Raw genomic sequence first — 20,504 nt, 5'->3', positions numbered from 1 at the left:
TGGTTGGAATGGAGCCAATGTTGCGGCACTGTTTATGGCAGAGAGCAAATGCAAGCGAATCTTAGTTGTTCTTTGGCGGATCGGTGTTTCAAAATATTTTACGACATCGCAGACGGTTTCCTTGGCGTTTCCTTCGCTCTACTAGTTTCAGATCTCTAATGTTCGTAAGGAGTTGGTTTTCTCGTGCAGTTGGCTACGTATTGATCGCTGGAATTCGTCTGGATAGAATTCTTCCCTTGTATGTAAATACTTGTCATTTAGAGCGGTATAAAACCACGATAAGGGCCGATTTCGTAATAATTCTCCCAGCTTGTTATGCAATCTGGTGATGAAGTCGCAAATTCTAGTGATGCAGTTCTCATGTCGGATAACTTCTCTCCTTCGGATTGTAAGTCGTCTATGACGTTCTTGTAGAAAGATAGAATTATAATTGAGCATATCCCGCTGGAATACATCCTTGCTGCCTATTCCAGTTATACGAGATCGGCTGAAAGGTGTTCGAACTGGAGATGAGACGAAGAAACTGCAAGCGCTTCGTAGCGAGATGAACACAATTAATCATGCTTCACAGGAAATGCTGAAACACAATGTGTTTCAGAATTATCAGCAGTTTATCGACGCTTCTAAGGAGATCTCACGTGAGTAGAGCTTGAGTTGTTTTGAAGGGCGACGATGAACTTCGAAAGACAATTTCTGCTCGTTATAGATCTTGAAGAAGAAATATATCAGCTGTCTTCGTTGTTATTAGACCAGAAACAGCTTATCGAAAATCTCATGCAGATGACCGGTGATCAAACAACTTTTCGTCTTCTGACACGACATGGTTGTGGAAAGTGAACTATTTTAGGAGATGACAAGTCCTCGGTACAAACTGCGTCCAGTCATTCAGCATCCGCAGCAACAGCTACACCAATTCAAGTGCTTATGCAGAAAATGGATGGAATTGCGGTAAGTGCTTTCCTTACTGTTTCGTTCTGTTTCCGAACGAAGCGGAAGTACATTTCATTTGTTTGAATTCTTTCAAAGGTCTCTTGTTGTTCGATTGTTCAAGTCGAACATTTAATAATTTTTCATGCCGCAATTTCCTATGAAAACTTTTGGCAGACGGAAATCAATTACAACAGGTAGAAGGATCTGATGTTCTTTTTGGCCGAGTTGATAAAAAGTGCAATGGCGATTGTAGCAGAGCTACTTCGAATCTTCATAAGTGTTACATACCTATCTTACAGCCGCACAATGGTCTTCGCTACTTCAGCTGAATTTCTCTTTGTGGTTATTAAAACAACTTTAGTCGTTATATGCCATAAGATGAGATAAATAATTACTTGAAGATTTTTCTTTAATTTCAAAAACCAAATGAAGTTGAGCAATTTGCTCCAGGTTCACCGTATTGTTCCAGTTATAGATTTTTTCTCGTTCCTCCTGCATTATCCGCCTACGAAATCCTTCTCTCAGCAGTTCTTTCTTCCAAATTCCCCTTTTTTGAATGAAACCAGACAGAAACAGGTGGATTCGTGTGGTGTTAGTTATTCTGTCCATGATATTTACGCTGCTGTGTTCAACTGATTGATGGGGGATAATTCTCTAGCGACGCACGCCCTTTCTCTGCTTGACGCAAACTCTTAGTTCTCTTTTCTGTGCGCTAATCGCATTGATTGTAGTTGTTGTTGAATTCTACGTTTTATGGACAGGTTAAGTCACCTTCAAATTAAGTTGTCTTAAAAGTTTTCGAGCAGCATAGAAAGTTCACATATAGAGACATAGAGACTGCGGATGTAGGAGTGATTTAAGGCATGAAGCGATCCCCATCCTTACGGAGAAATTTATCGGTGCATTTTGTTTTAACTTGTTAGGTTGCGATTCGCTTATGTAGTCTGGATTAATTTTTCAGTCGGCAAGACTGGAAACAACTTACGAGATTTTTATGTATAAATCTAGCATCTATTTTGTACCTCGAAATGCTGCAACGCGACCGTTTTGGCGGCGCTGCCATATATTTGCCTTGTAGAGAAACTAGGTTGGAGATGTGCCGAAACAGAAAGAACGCGGTAGCCTTTGCAAATTGCATATTCCTGTTTCAAGAATCCTTGGCAATATTTTTGGTAGGTAAAGCTGATTACTGGTCTTGCAGTGTAAGTTTTGATCCGTTAGTGAAAAACTCCAGTCAAACTTCATTGTGATTACAATATTCTCTTTATCTGTTTTCTTCAGAGCATTCTCAACAACATGCGCAGCTCCGACAAAGTGTTACTTTACGGAGAAATGATGCTCTTAGATCCTGAAACTAAGGAAGATATTCATCGTGCTATGCTAGTCTTGCTGTCAGATAGGTTACTAATAGGAAATGTAACTCCATCTGGGAAGTACAGGTACTGTGTTTTATCGTCTCGAATGGTTGGAGCATAAGCATCGACGAATGCTTGTCATATTTTTTAGCCTTGAATCCACGTTTTCACTCAATAACCTTGCAGTAGTTAACGTGAAGGATAGAGAGAGCGGTCCTGCCGTCGCTGATCAGTTGCTGAAATTGCTCGTATTTCCGGAGCAGAGGTAGCTTTCCTTTCCTGTACATATTTCCTCACACTTTAAAGGCATCACCCCGCGAATCTGAGGTGGTGCAGATTTCAGGTGGAGTATTCGTATACGGGATGGGAGACTACGGAGAAGGAGGTGATTCCGTCCATTTCTTGCTAATGGCCGTAAAAAACGGCCCGGAAGATGCGGCACCGCACAAGACTGGCGCGCTCCAATCGAATCTCTTGTACAAAATGGTGCGCCAAAACGAATGAAGCCGTATCTTCCGGGCCGTTTTTTACGGCAATTAGGAAGAAATGGACGAAATCACCTCCCTCTCCGTAGTCTCCCATCCCGTATACGAATACTCCACCTGAAATCTGCACCACCTCAGATTCGTGCCTGGGTGATGCCTTTAATGCATATGAATAAGCCGCGCCGCAGTTGAACCAAATTCCTTTTTTCTCACCAGTTTGGCATTCATCTTGATAATGATCTTATCTTCATTTCTGAAGAGGAGTAGAGTTGTGAGGCTCCACGTAATTCCTATCCTCTTCACAAGTTCGCACTAATCGATCAACTTTCATGATCGAACCTTGAACAGTTCACAGTCTGCCCTCGAAATCTTGAATATCTACAACAAAATTATTTTTGTAGCTTAGTCCTTGTATAAGGTGCTCTTTACTTTTTATTTTGCTGACTTTGATGCCCTCTTCGTTATTCCTTTATGCCTCTTGCAGGTAGGAATTGTGCTATTAGTTCTGAAATTGAACAGTTTTGTTACGAGGCATGATTGATTACATTGTGACTATGTGCACATTGTAGTAGTTGAATCTCATTCTGGAATTGTTCTTATTCATCGACTTCATCGTCTAATTCATCGCCATTCTTAATTACTATAATCCTTTTCTGTATATATTATCACATGCAATTTTGCAAACCAGGTACTATCGCTGCGACAGTGCTCGAGTCAAGAAAATGTGGCTTGACGAACTAGAAAGAGCAAAACGAGAGATTTTGCATGAAGGCATCTTAGCTCGGCAAACAACGATTCGGGGGAAAAGAATGACTGTGCAGGTGCCGCACATCTGCATGTTCTCATGGATTCCTTTACACGATTTCTTTTTGCTTAGGAAAGAGCGAAGCGCACGCAGTTATCTCCAACAACCTCGAAATCGCTCCAGGAGAGTGAGGAGGGGGAAGTCAGTGAGTTACTTTTTCCATGAACTTAACCGATCCATCCATCCGTGCACTTTCACGATAAAACTCGTTAAGATCAAGACGAAATGGCTTGGCTCCAGGAGCTACCAGCAGAATTGGATGATTGCATTGCTCACAGGTGCTTGTTTTTCTCAGTACTCGTTATGGAAAGTGTTGTTATAGAAATCTGTTCTTCCAGAGATCTCGACCAAGCTGTGGAGCTTATACACGAGTGGAAGCAATGCTCAACAAAGGATTCGAATATAGATGCACAAATGAAAATCCGCGAGAACCAGGTAAATCTGTGTTAATCAATTGAAAAATTTGTTGGAGCTCTATGAGTTGATGCTTGAATATTCTTTCCATAGATAATTGCGTCCTTGAACCATTTAACTCTTTCTTACGCGTCAGTTTTTTTACACATCAAGGCCTGCTACTTTAGATCGTTCAACTGCTTAGCGATGATGTTCGCCGTCCGGGAGCAGTTCATGGTGGTCCTCGTGCCATGAAGAAGGCTCGAACACTTCTTGCTCAATTAGGAAGAGGTTCATTCTATGATGAGTTTTTTTCTCTCATAATGAACTTTATTTACAGGGACGTATGCAATGGATCTCTACCTTCGTCGACGTAGTGCGCTGCAGCGCGCTGCTATCAAAGATATAGCTGTGTCCGAGGAACCGCTATCTTACGTTCGTCAATTGTGCACACTTTTCTCTGGAGCGGTTACAGATGTCGCGAGCGAATTTCACTCGCAACCCCAATACTACTGTCAGGTTCGTGAGGAATGTTGGTGTCATTAGCACTTAAATGAATAACTTGCACTTATTTATAGTATGTGTACATTATACAGAGATCCTCCATAGGATATAATGAAACTCTAGGCTTAAAAGCGCACCTAACTATAAAATTAACTGCTACGCTGGATTTGACCTTATTATTGCGGGATTATCCTTAACATGACTAATTTGTGGTACTGAATGACGTGCAAAAACATGGTGAATTGTTTCATTGTTTAAGGAGTGTGTCTTATTTTTTCTTCTGTCTACAAGCATAATATATTTCTGCTCCTGTATCAGATAGTAAACAATAATATTTAGGTTTTACAATGGTGCTCTGGTGAACTCAGCATGTTGTTGTCTCTCGTTCGAAGACACGTCATTGGTACATCCTCACTTTTTTTTTGCAAATCTGTCATACGACGTTATCAATTTGGAGAATTTCATCGCACATTTTGCGCAAAAAAGCTATTCATGCAGACTAAACATTAATAGTTATTGGTCGTTTTCAGAGGTCGCCCCCGCAATGACAGTGCTCGCATTTACATGGGGAATTCTGATGAAAACTATGGACGAGCTGACAGCAATGGGTGTTCAGTTGACGTTTGAGGTCATTAGCGAGTGTTTTCAAGCTATTCCTGCATTTCCATTGCGGGATTTTCACTAGCTTATCTGATAACAACGAAAAATTCCATATTCGGCTTGTACATACAAATTTTAGGTTCACCGCCTTCTAGCACCTGCTTTAGAGTCGGCAATTGAAACCAATTTCAGCAACATCATGCAGGGCGTGAAACTGCGTATGACGGTTAGCTCTCTTCTTTTGAAAATGGCAATAACATTTTATCATTGTGTAGAAAAGGTTGACTGAATATCTTTGCAGGAGGAGCGTTGGCGCCCATATGTCTTGGAATCTGAGTCGGCCTTGAGTCGACTGGTTGAGGAGCTGTCAGATGTTGGCCTCAACATTGACTGGACAGTAGCCAGCGACAGTCGAGCAGCTGTCTTACTTTCACCACATGCAATTCATTTTGCCCGCGTAGCACATTCGGTTGCCAGAGATTTGGCGCCTCTCAGGGGGTTAGTTGAATTCTTCTACACCGTATTCATTAGAGTCGGAAGCTGAAAATATGACTAATGCAGATCTCCGGCTCGATCTGCGTGTGATCGATGTATATTTGAACTTTGGAACGATTATCTTCGGCATTTATCGTCTTCTATATGTGATAGTACAGTTTATGCATATACTGCCACTTTTATACTTACTCAGGTTCGTTTTTCTATCAATATCCACAAGAAGACGCTTTTTCTAATTCATATTCTGAAGTTATGAGAGACTGAGAATTCAGGTGCTACCGCTTTGCGAAACGACTTTGTACTGTGATGATGATCCAAACGACGTGCTTACCCGCCTATTAGCTGAAAATTATCCTAAACTTGTTCCTTATGCAAAGGACAGTGAAGAAGAGGCTATAGAAGAAGAGGAAGAGGTTGCGCATATTTGAATTTCTATACTGTCAGCGACTACGTGTATAAGTAGAGAACAATTCTAGCTGTATTTTATTGATTTCTATGTTAACTTTAGATATTGTCTTTCTTGCTTGTTGCCGTTTTGAAATTCTATTTGCGCCATCACACATGTGATTTGACCTCGGTAAAAATTTTACCGCTTTAGAGGAGCTTGTCTATTTCTTCTTCAAATATTCAAGGTGAAATGCAGATACTATCTACAAACTCTGTCTGCTATTGCATGAATTCACATGCCAGTTGTAGCCTCTCATCCAGGATCTGATTTCGAGCCCTAAAAATGATCTTGGAAAAGTCATTTACTGTTGTGCGTTGAAGGCATGTAAAATTTTCTATACCTTCTTATTGGCTCCTGAGATATGAAGGCTAGGAGTTAGGGTCATTTCATGAGGCTTTCCCTTCAGATGGGTTTCAAATGCAGCAAGGCTGTTCTGAAATAACAACATACTACTAATAATACTCCTGACCTATGAGTTAATACACTTTGTTCCGTACCTATAAGTTCATATACTCACTGACTTCACGGTTATCAGAGATTTCTGCGCCTCTTTTTGTAGGTCTTCAATCCACAAAATATTTTTCTCTATATATTGTATATGTGCATGAACTATATATCCTTTCTTACGGTTAGTTCCAGGTCAAAATCATCTCAAATTTCACTTTTTTTTAAATCTCAAAAACTGTGAGGTTAAGTTGCTGGACAGTTTAAATCCAGCGTGATCAAAAGTGATTTTTTTTAAATGCGATGTGAACCCACAGATTTGGAATCGGAACATTATGTAAAGAACTAATTTAGTTTTGATTTTGACAGGAGTACTTGCCAGAAAGGGGCAGTGCTTAGGATCTGTCTGAGGGTGACTATCTGTCACAACCTTCCTGAAATCTCCATATATGTTCATTTTCCATTTCGTGAGGATTTTATACAAATCTACACTTTCTCTAAGTGGATGGACTAGGGCTGAAATAATAATCAAACCTCGTCTTGCGGACCGCATGCGAATTCTCCTTTAATCACCATCAGTTTGAACGGTGGACAGCAAGCTGGTTTCGGATATTCACACACCTGAATGTTGCAACGTTCTTCTTTCCTTAGGTCACCTCTGAACAGACGAAAATTAGTGTTGTAAGGTAGATAGGAGGAAATTTGGTGAGGAAAGCTCACATATTTTACTGGACTCCCACCTGCAAACACATCCGTCTGTTGTACATTTCCGACGAAATACGCGGGAGCCACATGAACCGCAATCGGCATTGCAGCTCAACACCTGTGTGCATAATTTTTGGAACTTTTCACTTTTCAACTTTTTTCAGCTTCTAATCAATTCGGTTTCGATCGATTTTGACATATAGCCAATTAGAATAAATTGAACGTGATTCGAATTGAACCTAAGCAATATTCCATCAATTCTCTATACGAAGTGTCTCAGTCTGTGGGCTTGTTTCACATACCTCTTGCCATTCTGACCATACCCCCTCAGTACAGTTGGTTTCTGGTAGGGTAGTGGTGGGAGCAGATATAGCGGTAGTATGTTTAGTGACTGATTCTGTTCGATTTCGCAGAAATCGCAGGTCGATACTAGACACTGAAAATGAAAGTTCGGAAGGATTATTTTCGTTTGCTATTGAAAAAGAATAAATGTTGAAATTTCACTGAATAGTAAGGAGTGAAATGTATGTAGGATTCTACGGCTTCGTTAGTGGTCCGTACTGTTATTTCTAGAATAGTCCTAAGTCGCTGCATCGTGGGTACGTCTCTGCTTGGTAATCTTTTTCGTATAAAACAGCTTGTAGATGATTACGAACGTGTTATGGTAACGGAGTTAGTTTCTCGCTTCCAGGATGGGCTTCAGTAGAGGTCCTAAAGCGCAGAGGTCTATGGTACGTCCGCAGAAACGCAATAGAACCCAGCATTTAGACTGCAAAGTTTCGACTGGACGTCGACAGCTTGAAGGCACCAAATCACGAAACTGACATTGTTGAGATCTCTCCTAGGTCATACGAAGATTAGGATTTTCCCAGCAGTCGTAGAAGTTGTAAGAAGGGGAGTGGAACCAAGATGAGGTCGTAAGGGTTTCAACACCTGCTTCTGCTGTGAAGTCGTGTTATATGTGGAGAAATGATTGAGAAAGACTCGAATATTGTACAGCGGAAATATTTCAGGTAAGGTAAGCGTAGCTTATTCTGTACAAGCCACACAATGATAAAAGGATCAAACTTTTCATAATTCTGGTGAAGGAACCTGCGTGCTTCTTGATCCAGTCTAGATGATGGGCAAGTTAGCATTTCCCTGCTGGTCTAAACTATACTTGATAAATTCGGAATCGCTTCGCTGACTTAAAGGCATCACTCCACGAATCTGAGGTGGTACGGATTTCAGGTGGAGTATTCGTATACGGGGTGGGAGACTATGGAAAGGGGGTGATTCCGTCCATTTCTTCCTAATTGCCGTAAAAAACGGCCCAGAAGATGCGGCGCCGCACAAGGCTGGCGCGCTCCAGTCGAACTCCTTGCAGAAAATAGTGCGCCAGCACGCCTGAAGCCGTATCTTCCGAGCCGTTTTTTACGGCAGTTAGGAAGAAATGGACGGAATCACCCCACTCTCCATAGTCTCCCATCCCGTATACGAATACTCCACCTGAAATCTGCACTACCTCAGATTCGTGGGGTGATGTCTTTAAGCCGTGGGAAGTCGTGCACAGTTTCTAAGGCACCTGTGAATGTGACAACAAGCAATCGAATATTCCAATAAATATGGTGCATTATAAAAGACACGACAAAATTTGCTCAAGGCAGCATAACACAAATCTGACGTGGGGAAGATATCAGCGGGAAAAGCTGGAGATAAAGTCATAGATTGCGGGGTCCGGAGTGGCTCCGCTCATATCTCCTTAATCGTCCTGAAAAATGACATGGGGACCGCTTTACTTCCTACGAGGTACGTTAGAACGCTCCTCTCGTACACGTTGTCCCCTCAACACCCTACTAATTGGTTTCACTAGAATAGGCTACTAAAGGAGACCTCATTGATCTTCGACCGCCCGCACATGGATGCGGCGCGTGCACAAGGGTGGCGCGTTGCAACTAAAATCGTCTTTAAAAAACTTCCACTCCGTTTCCCATGACGATTAGAGAGGGAATCGCGGAGCCACCTCTCCCGCAATCTACAATCCTAACTCCACATTTTCTCGCAGATTCTTTCACCACGTCAGATTTATATATGCTGCCCTTATGGTAATGAAATGGAAAATAAGTTGTTCGAAACGAAAAAATTCAATCTCTTTAAAGGCATCACCCCTCGAATCTGAGGTGGTACGGATTTCAGGTGAAGTATCCGTGTATGGCATAGTAGATTAAGGAGAGGGGGTGACTCCGCCCATTTCTTCCTAATTGCCGTAAAAAATGGCCCGGAAGATGCGGCGCGTGCACGAGGCTGGCGCGCTCCAATCGGACTTCGTGAAAAGTAGTGCGCCGGAACGCTCGAAGTCGTATCTTCAGGGCCGTTTTTTACGGCAATTAGGAAGAAATGGACGGAATCACCCTTCTCTCCATAATCTACGATCCCGTGTACGAATACTCCACCTGAAATCTGTACCGCCTTAGATTCGTGGAGTGATGCCTTTAAAAATTGAATTAATATCACATCTGTCAAATCTACACATTACAAATTCTTTCGTAATTATCATGCTACATAATAACGGACTTAGTCTTGCATCTTCTTGTGCATGTGTGTGGAAGAAAATTCTAAAATGTGATGGGACGGGTTCTGCGGTGTCGGATTGGTGCAGTGACATCAGAATTCACTGAGAAGACCTCCACAGTTTGATGTTGAAGCGATCGCGCAGAAATTGGTGTCAGCGCAGTTATTGGTGCACTGATACCGCAGAACAGCTCCGAGTGGATGAGACCTAGGGGTTATCGGGGGCCAGAAATGAAATATAAAATATAATGAAATATATATAATCAACTGTGAAAAATCTGCGAAATAACAGTGCTCTTAATAATAGTAGCATATATGGATGTTTTCTCGGCTTTCATTTAGGATCAAATCCCTCGAGAATGAAATCAGTTTCGATATATGATGATACACGTCGCTTTACGTGTGGTTTAGGATAACAATAGAGAATTTCAAACATCAATTCACCAGCAACATCATTCGAATGAATTTTCGAACTGGAACTGCATTAAAAAGACTCATAGAAGTGAGAGAAACGAAAAAGAAAAACGAAAGTTGTTGAAAACGTTAATGTGGTCGAGCTAAATGTGAAAATATGAGTGCATGACGTCGGATTGCCCAAACCTCAATAGGAGTGGGTTTTCCGAATGGTTGGTTTGTTTCCCTATGAGGAAAATATTTTCAACTAACCTCGAAATTCCATCAAAATTAGTGCAGCTAATAGCGCATGACCGATGGTCATAGCGAAGAGGAACATCGTCCGAATAATTTGTCCAGCTGGATGCATGTGAGCGCAATCATTCACGATCAAATATTTATCGTTGAAATAAGGTACGACATACAAACATTTACGGCGATACGGTAAGAATTTCAGTGATGCGCAGTAAAATAAGCTGTTCATGCACATGTTCAAGTATTTTCAAAAGCAGTTGCTGTTGATTTGTCAAAGATCACCACGACGAATGGAGGAGATGTAAAATGTAAGTGGTAAGGTGGTGATCGAGTAATTAGTGGATGAGGAAAATCATGCGGGAAGTCTGATCATCGATGCGATGAGGATGAGGTCAGAATCTGTACAATATGTCAAATTGATATCTTTTCGTCATGTTCTGCTTCATACGCTTTCTCTTGTGTTTGGCTTTTGTATCGTCAACAAACGTATAGTCGATGGCGAGCTGAAAGAGTGAACTTCATGAGAAGAGGTTCATGTGATACCGAAGTGAACCTGTACATAGAATATTTTCGTTGATTTGCCGATGATCTTTTTTCTTCCAGACAAAGAAATCTTGGATCATTATTGTGATACTCTGGTTTAATTCCATGGTTTGTTTCCTTTTTTTCGCTAATGTTTAATTGGAAAGCAGGGTCATTTATGACGTGACGCAACTTTGACTACCACTTACTTTGCTGTGGAACAAATTGTTACTAAAAATAGAAATAAATTCGAAGTAAACAGTTTTTTTTTCGTAGTTTTCTCATACTACGATACGTGGTAACGGTTGCAAGTGAAAGGTTGTTAAGGGTAAAGGATAAAGTGTCCGTTTGGGATGCGCCACCGTGTTCATCTAAATTCGAATTAGTTTGAGGTTTACGAGCACGTGTTCAGCCTATAAAATGATTTGCTGGGCCAGCCGATGTAGCAGGCCAGGTTTTTTTTATCCATCCTGGCACCGCACCAATTTATCGATCCCGGATCGATGAAAGGATGCGTTCGCACTGGGGCGGTTTCGAAACATCGCTCGATCATGCTGTAGCTACAGCGGAACCTCTTACCGGCTGCGCTACAGCCACCCAAAGCTTCTTGGTTCCTTTGAATTGTTAGAAATTATTGGAAGATTTGTTTTATCTTGTAGGAAAAGTATGGTAGATTAATCAATGAAGTGAATGAAGCACAAAAGCTCGATTTTTTTAAAAATTCGATTTTCCTTTCTTTGAGATTCATCCACTTATTCGTTTGAATTCTTAACATACTGTTCAGTTTAATTACCTTATCACTGTAACGTACAGCATCCGGAATTGCGACTTTATCAGCATTTAGAACTACATTAATCTCCGTCTTAGCACCATTTCGTAGCATTCCTTGCGATGGAGAGGCTCCAATTTCGTAGATCGCGTTTGTCTAAACACAATACGATGAGATTTTCAGTTCAAATTAGATTTCAGATCGACCCACCTTCACTACCCAATTTATACTACGACCTGAGATGTTTGTAATTGTGATTTTCTGTATGTCTGAGTGGTTAGAAAATTGGAGCTGAACGAAGTAGGCATTAGTACCGTCACTATATATGCACTATTGAACTGTTAGCGAAATTTCCTACCGTTTTCTTTGGATCTGCAAGCAGGTCACCGTAATGTATCAATACTGAATTATCGCAACTTTCTGGCAAAGACTGAATTAGTCTTAGTTATCCGCACTAATCTATTGTATATGTAAAGTAATATCTTTTATTTTTACTAACCACATGCTGAAGCATACTTGACACCTCTCCTTCGACTTCAGAGGGGAATATCTCTAGAGCTGTGTCGGTTTCTTTCAATATGGCTGTCATCAATGTTCTCTGAAAAGAAAGTGAAATAATAAAAGAACTTCTTAATACAAATAATAACATAAATATTGTAGTATAAAAACAAATAATATAATAATATAAATAATATACAAATAACTTTAGTTATCTATATAAATAATAGATAAAGGATAAAGGATAAAGTTTCTGGCGTTAATCAATCCGCTTGGGATCCGTCCCCACGTTCACTTCAATTCAGAATCGTTTGAGGTTCACGAACATGTAACCGGCCTGTACAATGATCTGCGGGGGCTAGCCGATGTGTCAAATCAGTGGTTTTATCCTCCCAGGCAAGTCTGATACCAATTTATCGACCCCGGAGGGATGAAAGGCTTGGTGAGCACTAGGGCGGATTCGAACCTCCGATTGATCGTGCAGGAAGCGGAACCTCTACACCCGCCCAAATATTAGATAAATGATATAATAGACAATGTAATGTAAAAAATATCTGAAATAATAATAAATCTCATTCTCGTCATAGAAAAACACAGAAAGATCCAGATGATCATAGTGATGAGGACAGCATCTCCTTCAAGACTTCTATTCTCTACAGATCCAGAAAGTGACCAACCTCGGCCGTATCCTTGTCAAATTGCAAAGCAGTCCTACTTGACAAATTAAGCGTACTTTGAGTAGCACTCAGTTTCGGCAGAAAATCACTATATGTTGGTGTGCCGACGGTTTCCCTATATAGTGAGCTATATGCTGCACATTTTTCAATGCTCTGAAATAGATAACTAAGGTTAGGAACGGACTTGACAATTCATTATTGCGCTTTAGAAGAGCTAGGAGTTCTACACTGCGATAAAGACAGTATCGATAATTGTGGTGGGTTGTTCTATGTTAATAGTTTCATTCATAGTAAACAATGACATTTATGTGTCTGCCTGTATATGTATACAGTTGTGTTGATACTTAAAGGCATCACCCCACGAATCTGAGGTGGTACGGATTTCAGGTGGAGTATTCTTATACGGGATCGTAGATTAAGGAGAGGTGGGTGATCCCGTCCATTTCTTGCTAATTACCGTAAAAAAACGGCCCGGAAGATACGGCGCGTGCACAAGGCTAGCGCGCTCCAATCGAACTCCAGCTTCGGGCGTTCGGGCGCGGTATTTCCTACAACTTTCTTTTTCTTCTTTCTTTTACTTTCTTTCTCTTCGTTTTCCTTGTACAACGAATGAATGGAACCGCAACTAAGCACCACTGCACTGATCCTGCATCAATAAATCAACCAAATAATTCATTTTCCTTTGCACATCTCTTGATGTAATTGATGTAAGCAGAACGAGCAGAAGAAAAATGATCGCGTATCAGACTAAAATACCCGGAGTACCGTCAGCCTGTGCCGAGTGAATACGGCTTGTATTAAGACAATGGACAAGAGCATTCGCTCAGAGATGCCCGTGAAGCGAGCTACGTTCCTTCCGCCGTCTGTGTTTAGTGCGATTGGAATTTTTGCATTCCCGAGCCAGCTAACGTGGTGAATAAAAGAATTCCTACTGGCGAAAGTGCGAAGACGTTCCAGTGAGCGAAAAAAGTTTGCTTTCATTCTTCTATCACTGTCTATATCGTCATTTTTGTCCCTTGTCCAGATTCGATTCATAGCAGCAGTTAAATTGTCTTATAATCTTCTATCCCTCTAGAAATCTGTTCTAACTTCAATCCTTCTCTGACCTTCTGGATTTACGAAGAAGTTCTGCGTAAAGGAACAAAAGAAACTGAAGAACTGAGAACTGCTACCTCATGTACAACTGATAAAATGACATGTAGACGAAAATTTTTCTTAAAAGGCCACTAAGAGTTTGCTAAATAGAAGAACGAAAGTATTACGCACTGCTAAGTTGTTTTTTTTTTGAGTTGTTGTTTTGTTTTTGAGTTTTTGAGTTGTAGCAAGTTTTTCACGTGTGTGAGAAAAAAGTGTTGTCTGGATGAAGTAAAGGGACTACACACACCTTTTTTCGTTCTACGATGTTAGAAAGGCGAGATAAGGGATCACTGATATTACTGCATTTATCCGAGTAGTTATCATCGAATAACCCTCCTCGATAAGAGCTGATACCAAGTGCTCCAACAAGAATCAGTTGCACAGCCAAGTAGCTTAAAAATGGTGAATTAGAAAAATTTCATGGCCTGAGCGGGTTGTACAGTCTGGTCGAAACGACATGAAACTCGATGCAGTTGCGTAAGCGGATGCGTTCAAAGCGGCGCGGTGGAGCTAGCGGCTAGGATCGAGGTGAGACCATCGCGAACTGCAGTCGTAAATGGTGTTAGCAAAGGTCCCTCATCGATCCCAACCACGACGCATCACCGCGCAGTTGAGCGCAGACGCTTACGGAACTACAGCGTTTTTGACACGATTATAACTGTGCGCACCCTTCTCCAGTTCCAAATATGACGTCACAGACTACACCGACACCGTAGTACATCCAAAACATAGCGACGATACCCTGGAAGTAACTGGTTACATTTCAAGAGCAAATGAGTGTTTCGCTGTATCTTACCACACTGAGGGTGCTGTTATCTTTGTTCATTACTAGAATTTTGAAGGTAAACAAAATTGCGGGGACCAACGTGAATACGTTGAACAAGCTCTGAAATACTCTTTTGATGCTTTTTAAATTAATACGTTTCTGTGAGATCTATCAGAGAACCTTCGTATCCGCGCTATGTAAGTTAAAAGCAGCAAATCCGCACATTATGGCCAATATAAGCACTTCTCTTGTCGAAAGATCGACATTTCCACCACAGCCTGGATATGCAACAAACGTAGATTCGTCAATTAAAGGCACCACTCCACGAACCTGAGGTGGCACGGATTTCAAGTGGAGTATTCTTATACTAGTAGTAGGGATAGTAGAATATGGAGAGGGTGTGAATTCGTCCATTTCTTCCTAATTGCCGTAAAAGACGGAGATACAGCGCGTGCGCAAGGCTGGCGCCCCAATCGAACTCGTTGTAAAAAAATAGCGGGCCGGATCGTTCGAAGCCGTATCGTCCGGTCCGTTTTTCACGGCAATTAGGAAGAAATGGACGGAATCACCCTTCTCTCCATAATCTACCCGTATACGAATACTCCACCTGAAATACGTACCACCTCAGATTTGTAGGCGTTATGACGTTAACGCTAGTAACGCTATATTACTCACTGTTACTGCTGTATACACTGTTATGTGCTCTAACTTGACTGTAGAGGCGATTCTGCATAGAATATGGAAGGCCGACTCGAGTATGAATAAAGAACTATCGAACTGAAACTGCTCTTTTATACTGGAGCATATCCTTGTTGTCAGATACATCAATCAGTATGTTAAGCTTTCTGATGTTTCGTTAAGTTATATCATTATCATGCTAAATGATAACGGGCTTATTCTGTCATGTGTGTGTGTCAGTCACGAAATTCCAGAAAGCAGTGAGACGGGTCCCACTGCGTCGGGTTTGTGCTTTGGTTTCAGAAAGCGGGGAATGAGGCGGTCCCACGGTGTTGGATTTATGTGCGGTGATGGACAGCGACAGAGTGAGGTGAAATGAGTCTAGCGACATTGAATTGGTGCGCAGCAGTGCCGTAGTATCGTTCAATAACTCTACGTGAATTTGTCAGGAAGTAAATGAGACATTGTGACGTTTCGCCTGTGTTGATTTTTGCCATGTGCACCATGTTTTCACCATTTCTCTTCTCACCATCACCATGTTTTCACCATTTTTCGAAGTGCATGTGTTGATTTTCACCTCTATGAACTCTTTCGCATGTCTATTCCCCCACGTTTCCTTCCTTCATCAGGTTGGTCAAATCCATTTTTAAAAATAGGAAACATGCATGCAAATGACTGCTGGAACTAGTCAACAGTTTACGTTACGATCTGAGTGAAACCTTATCCCTCTCAGTACGATGGTGACGTTCACGTCGTTGTGCGCTAATTGTTGAGGAGAAACGGGAGAAAAATCCAAATAACGTTTTCAAATTTTGACGCTATCGACGAAATGGAGGGGCGGTGTAGCGCCGTCGGTTCCGCTGTGGCTACAATCGATCGGAGGTTTGAACCCGCTCTAGTGCAAAAAAAGCCCTTCATCCCTCCGGGGTCTGCAAATTGGTACCAGACTTGTCTGGGAGGATGAAAACAGTGACTTGCCACATCGGCTAGCCCCCTGAAGTGATTGTAAGGCTGCATGGGCGTTCATAAACCTCAAACGAAGTCTGAGTTGTGGTCGAACGCGTAGGTGCATCCACAACTCTATCGATGGTGTATGTGTCGATAGTGTGGTGTTGTGCTCTTGTGTTCCTGACTGTGTCGAGCTACACTTTTTTTACTCAACCCTTTGCTTTGCGGGAAAAAAATGGTACTATTAAGGCGGGCGTAAAGTAGTCGCCGGGAGGTTCCGCTGCACTCGAATGGTCGAATGCTCGAGACCGTCCAAGAACCAACCAAGCTCTCTATCCGTGCGGGGTCGCTTTGTACCATATACTGGTATCCGGGAGGATGAGAATGCTGATTTCATACATAGGTAAGCCCAAAGAAATCATTGTTTAGGCTTTACAGACGTTCATAACCTCAAGCAATTCTGTATTGAAGTTGTAAAGGACCTGATTAACGCTATGCATTTTCTATTTTTGTTTCTTTTTGATGGTTTCATTGTATTGTGACGAAATCTGTCTTGATGTCATTACTAAAAAATAATCTTTATATTATTAATGATTTCTGACGCATTGGATACCTCATGACAATTTCTATCACAAGTAATTTGAGGCTTTTTCAAATTGATGAGAATGGAGAACAACAGAAGCGTTGTGTCAAGTGTCAGAAGTGTCAAAACGACTTGAACACCAGTGCTGCTGCGCTACCGGCTGCAGTCGGAACTGTTCGGTGGAGCGCATCGGCTACTTTCGAGTTGGGATCTTTGCTAGCATCGCCCAGGCTGATAGATCCCGATAGTCCCACCCCGATCCCACCCACAAGCTCCACTGCGCTGCTTCGAGTGCAGCCACCTATGAAACCGCTCCAACTTCACATCGTTTTGACCCAACCACATACGATCCATCATACTGAATCCTTTTCTAAAACCTGTTTCCTCACTCGTTACTGCTTTTTATTTAGTGTTCTTTTGATTCCGTTTGGAACCTTACTTGCGAAGCTCTTGTAAAAGACAGATGGGAAATAATTGTTTGGGAGATAGGAGCCGATATCATACGAGCGCCTCTACGAGATGCCTTAAGCAGCAAGCAAAGTACTGCTGGTCTGCTTCACTGGTTAGCAATGTTGCATTCCGACAGGTACCTATGAAGAGTTTCAGGTGTTGAGGAATAGTTGTAATTTTTCTTGGTTAAAGGCACCACCCCAAAAATCTGAGGTGGCAGGGATTTCAGGTGGAGTATTCGTATACGAAATCGTAGATTAGGGAGGGGGGGGGGAAGGGTGATTCCGTCCATTTCTTTCTAATTGCCGGTCCGGAAGATGCGGCGCCGCAAAAGGTTGGCGCGCTCCAGCCGAACTCCCTGTGGAAAATAGGGCGCCAGAACGCCTGAAGCCGTATCTTCCGGGCCGTTTTTTTACTGCAATTAGCAAGAAATGGACGGAATCACCCACCCCTCCATAATCTACGATCCCGTATATGAATACACACCATGAAATTCGTATCACCTCAGATTCGTGGGGTGATGCCTTTAAATTAACCCTATCGAGACTGAGTACCGGACATACATAGTTCCCAAAAATAATGCTAAATTTTCCTGAAATCTCATTCCTCTGAGCTGTCATATCCGTGTTTTCCTTCAGATGATGAGCGATAAATGGATGTGACTGTCGAAGAAATCAGAGTATATGGAGGCAGTGGATGAAGAACATCCACTGCCTCCATATACTCTGATTTCTTTGATTTCATTCTTCATCCTCTTTTCGATGTAATGATTGCTCTATTTCTCTTGAGTCTTGGAAGAAGCTTCATTTTTATTTATTTTTTTTTCGGATTTTATATTTGTTACAAGTTTCAAAGGATTTCCAGGACGAGGAAAAAGTGAAGTAAAGTTGTGTAATGAAGTATCTTTAATACGCATAAATTTTGCTGCAGAATGGATGGATAGATATCTATTAATAGAAAGAGATCAATAGACTAAATTGGTGAGTTCTGTCGTATCTGTTGTAGAAATGAAAGCTTTCATGTGGTGTTCCTGAAGCGAACTATGTACAAAGTTTAAACCCTCAACAGATAACAAATGAAAAGAGAAAGACGTAAAACGTTAGACTTATGAACGACAACAATGAATACAAACAGCGTATGATGATCATTTTTGGAGTCGAAATCTAAAGTTTTCGTGTTGTTGACTCGCATTCTCCTAAACCGCTAGACGGTTGCCATCCATCTTTTGAACACACCACTGTTGCTTGCCCTGTTACTGCAAATGATTCGAGACAGTAGAGCAGAGCGGTCGTTCCAACCTCGAAATTGTCCAGCTTTCCAGATTGAATGTAAGTGATCTACAAAAAAAAAACAATTCTCTGGGATCTATAATATTAGCGAACGGTAGACGTGCTGCACTTACTCTTCCGTTAGCTGGAGGCCTTAAGGGAAGGCATACACCAGGATGTGCATCCTCTCTACCATCCGCACATTTGCCCAGAATTGGTCGGAATGCACCGTGGGAACAAGTGGCAAAAGAAGGCCCAACAATGTACCGACCCATAGTGCAACGTAAAGCTGCGGTCGTCCCGGGTGGAAAACCGCTCGAATTCGATGTCTTAGAAAAAGTGACCTAAAACAATACTTTATCTCAGATTCACTCAAAAACGTCTAGAAATTATTCCAGGAACCTCCCCAAATGGTGACGCAACTGGTGCAGGACAAAAATTCCCGTTCTCTTCGTTTAGGTCATGCTGAACGATGAGCGCATCTATGGGTCGTTTTTGAAGCGTACTCAAGAGGCAGCTACCCAGACCTTTAATGTAAATATAACACTGGACAGACCCACGAAAACTCGACGGAAATAGTACCTGGAAATGGTGTCCATGCCCCCGTCTTACAGACTACGGTAGGAAGGCCGGAGAGCTTGTATCCGAGATCGCAAAATAATGTTGCCGTTGAACCATCAGCGTAAGGAGGTCCTGGGCTGCTGTACGATATCTGAGGTTCGACAAGTTATTTATGTAACGAAATTAGATCTAAATAATCAAATAATTAACAAAAATCACTTTGCAAGACACTGACCGTTCCTCCAACAGCGAGAAGAGCCGGGCAAGTAAGTCCGGGAGTAGGAACGTTTGGAGACGTTGAAGTGCAGGGACCAAGAACAGCAGGGAGAAATTGCCCATTCCCAGAACAGGTGCTTATCGTAACCCCTAGGAACAGCCAAGATGATATTAGTGCTGTTTACGGTTGCACTTGCAGTTGTACCTGACGGAAAAAATCCAGAGTTACACGTCAATGTCGCCGTCGATCCTACAGGCCAAGGGCCAAACGGTTTATCCTGAACCATTGTAGCTTAAAGTGAAAGTATTGCACTTTTACGGTTAGGCGGCAAGTGGCTCACATTACTGTAATTGATCAAACCATTCGCTACCGGAGATACTCCTATGGAGCACTGTGAAGTCGTTCCACCCGGGATAACGCCTGCAATAGCGTGGTTAGCTTCCTAACGTCATCAAAACTTTCGATTTTCACTGTTAGACAAGCCTGGAACTAATCCAGAAACGCATTGGCCAAGCGTTGATGGTGTCCATAGCCCATTTTGACAGGTCGCAGTACTTGCACCGCTGACCGAATATCCGATGTCACATACGAGTGTTGCTTTAGTTCCCTGAAGAGTAGAATGCAATACAAATTTTTGTTTTCGAGAGAATATTTGCTTCTTAGGTGAATCAACATAACGTACCGATGGAAAACTGAACTCTCCTTGTGAATACGTGACTCTACCATTTATTGGTCCGATTACCGATGTACATGGCACTGCAAAGATTCCTCCTCAAGTATTTTTTTTATAATTCAGATAACGTATGGATTCATCGAACATACATCCAAGCGTTCGCGGCTCTACACCCGAATATTTATATGTTTATTCTGAAAACGCCCTGAGTGCTCCCGAAAACAGGAAAATACAGAGGTCACTAGAACTTCACACATGTTTTATGCAGCAATGTTGGCCCTTTTTAGCATATTGCGTGGTGGGTTGACAAGTAATTCCCTTGCTACAAAGGGTGCGAAATCATCAGGGGAGATCCTTGTCCCAAGCCCAAAACGCTAGAGTAGAATAACGGTAAC

General features: G+C 41.9%; 4 protein-coding genes across 5 annotated transcripts in view; 1 reads left to right on the top strand and 3 right to left on the bottom strand.

Annotated features, from left to right (window-relative positions):
- Positions 1 to 315: 315 nt before the first annotated feature.
- Positions 316 to 5,995, top strand: RB195_006991 (uncharacterized protein; the record flags this gene model as incomplete). Its single annotated transcript, XM_064180381.1, has 18 exons — positions 316 to 388; positions 474 to 638; positions 707 to 787; positions 848 to 948; positions 2,212 to 2,369; positions 2,437 to 2,550; positions 3,459 to 3,591; positions 3,648 to 3,720; positions 3,790 to 3,853; positions 3,914 to 4,010; positions 4,157 to 4,259; positions 4,309 to 4,487; positions 4,812 to 4,875; positions 5,003 to 5,100; positions 5,212 to 5,298; positions 5,374 to 5,570; positions 5,634 to 5,760; positions 5,840 to 5,995. 18 exons carry the CDS (start codon positions 316 to 318, stop codon positions 5,993 to 5,995), a joined length of 2,070 nt encoding a protein of 689 aa, XP_064037257.1.
- A 272-nt stretch (positions 5,996 to 6,267) lies between these two features.
- On the bottom strand, positions 6,268 to 10,597 carry RB195_006990 (uncharacterized protein; the record flags this gene model as incomplete). Its single annotated transcript, XM_064180379.1, has 6 exons — positions 6,268 to 6,291; positions 6,356 to 6,448; positions 6,994 to 7,117; positions 7,200 to 7,282; positions 7,467 to 7,600; positions 10,381 to 10,597. The coding sequence occupies 6 exons, from the start codon at positions 10,595 to 10,597 to the stop codon at positions 6,268 to 6,270; spliced, it is 675 nt and encodes a 224-aa protein (XP_064037256.1).
- Positions 10,598 to 10,754: 157 nt separating this feature from the next.
- RB195_006989 (uncharacterized protein) lies at positions 10,755 to 15,464 on the bottom strand (the record flags this gene model as incomplete). Its single annotated transcript, XM_064180378.1, has 11 exons — positions 10,755 to 10,865; positions 11,678 to 11,809; positions 11,864 to 11,944; positions 12,012 to 12,083; positions 12,153 to 12,251; positions 12,829 to 12,981; positions 14,213 to 14,357; positions 14,634 to 14,707; positions 14,762 to 14,851; positions 14,912 to 15,009; positions 15,407 to 15,464. The coding sequence occupies 11 exons, from the start codon at positions 15,462 to 15,464 to the stop codon at positions 10,755 to 10,757; spliced, it is 1,113 nt and encodes a 370-aa protein (XP_064037255.1).
- A 3,089-nt stretch (positions 15,465 to 18,553) lies between these two features.
- Positions 18,554 to 20,504, bottom strand: part of RB195_006988 (uncharacterized protein) — a gene marked incomplete at both ends in the record, with an annotated part of 29,256 nt that continues 27,305 nt past the window's right edge. Inside the window, 8 exons of one of the 2 annotated variants that reach the window (XM_064180376.1) lie at positions 18,554 to 18,727; positions 18,793 to 19,002; positions 19,061 to 19,185; positions 19,241 to 19,370; positions 19,455 to 19,585; positions 19,641 to 19,713; positions 19,777 to 19,856; positions 19,908 to 20,043. In XM_064180376.1, coding sequence (XP_064037253.1) covers positions 18,554 to 18,727; positions 18,793 to 19,002; positions 19,061 to 19,185; positions 19,241 to 19,370; positions 19,455 to 19,585; positions 19,641 to 19,713; positions 19,777 to 19,856; positions 19,908 to 20,043 — 1,059 coding nt within the window. The remainder of the gene's footprint in view (positions 18,728 to 18,792; positions 19,003 to 19,060; positions 19,186 to 19,240; positions 19,371 to 19,454; positions 19,586 to 19,640; positions 19,714 to 19,776; positions 19,857 to 19,907; positions 20,044 to 20,504) is intronic. The other variant, XM_064180377.1, reaches the window with a different exon arrangement.

The sequence above is a fragment of the Necator americanus genome, chromosome I, assembly GCF_031761385.1.
Source record: "Necator americanus strain Aroian chromosome I, whole genome shotgun sequence".
NCBI classification, from domain to species: domain Eukaryota; kingdom Metazoa; phylum Nematoda; class Chromadorea; order Rhabditida; family Ancylostomatidae; genus Necator; species Necator americanus.
The sequence above is the reverse complement of the archived record's forward strand: the minus strand, read 5'-3'. Positions and strand labels throughout refer to the sequence as shown.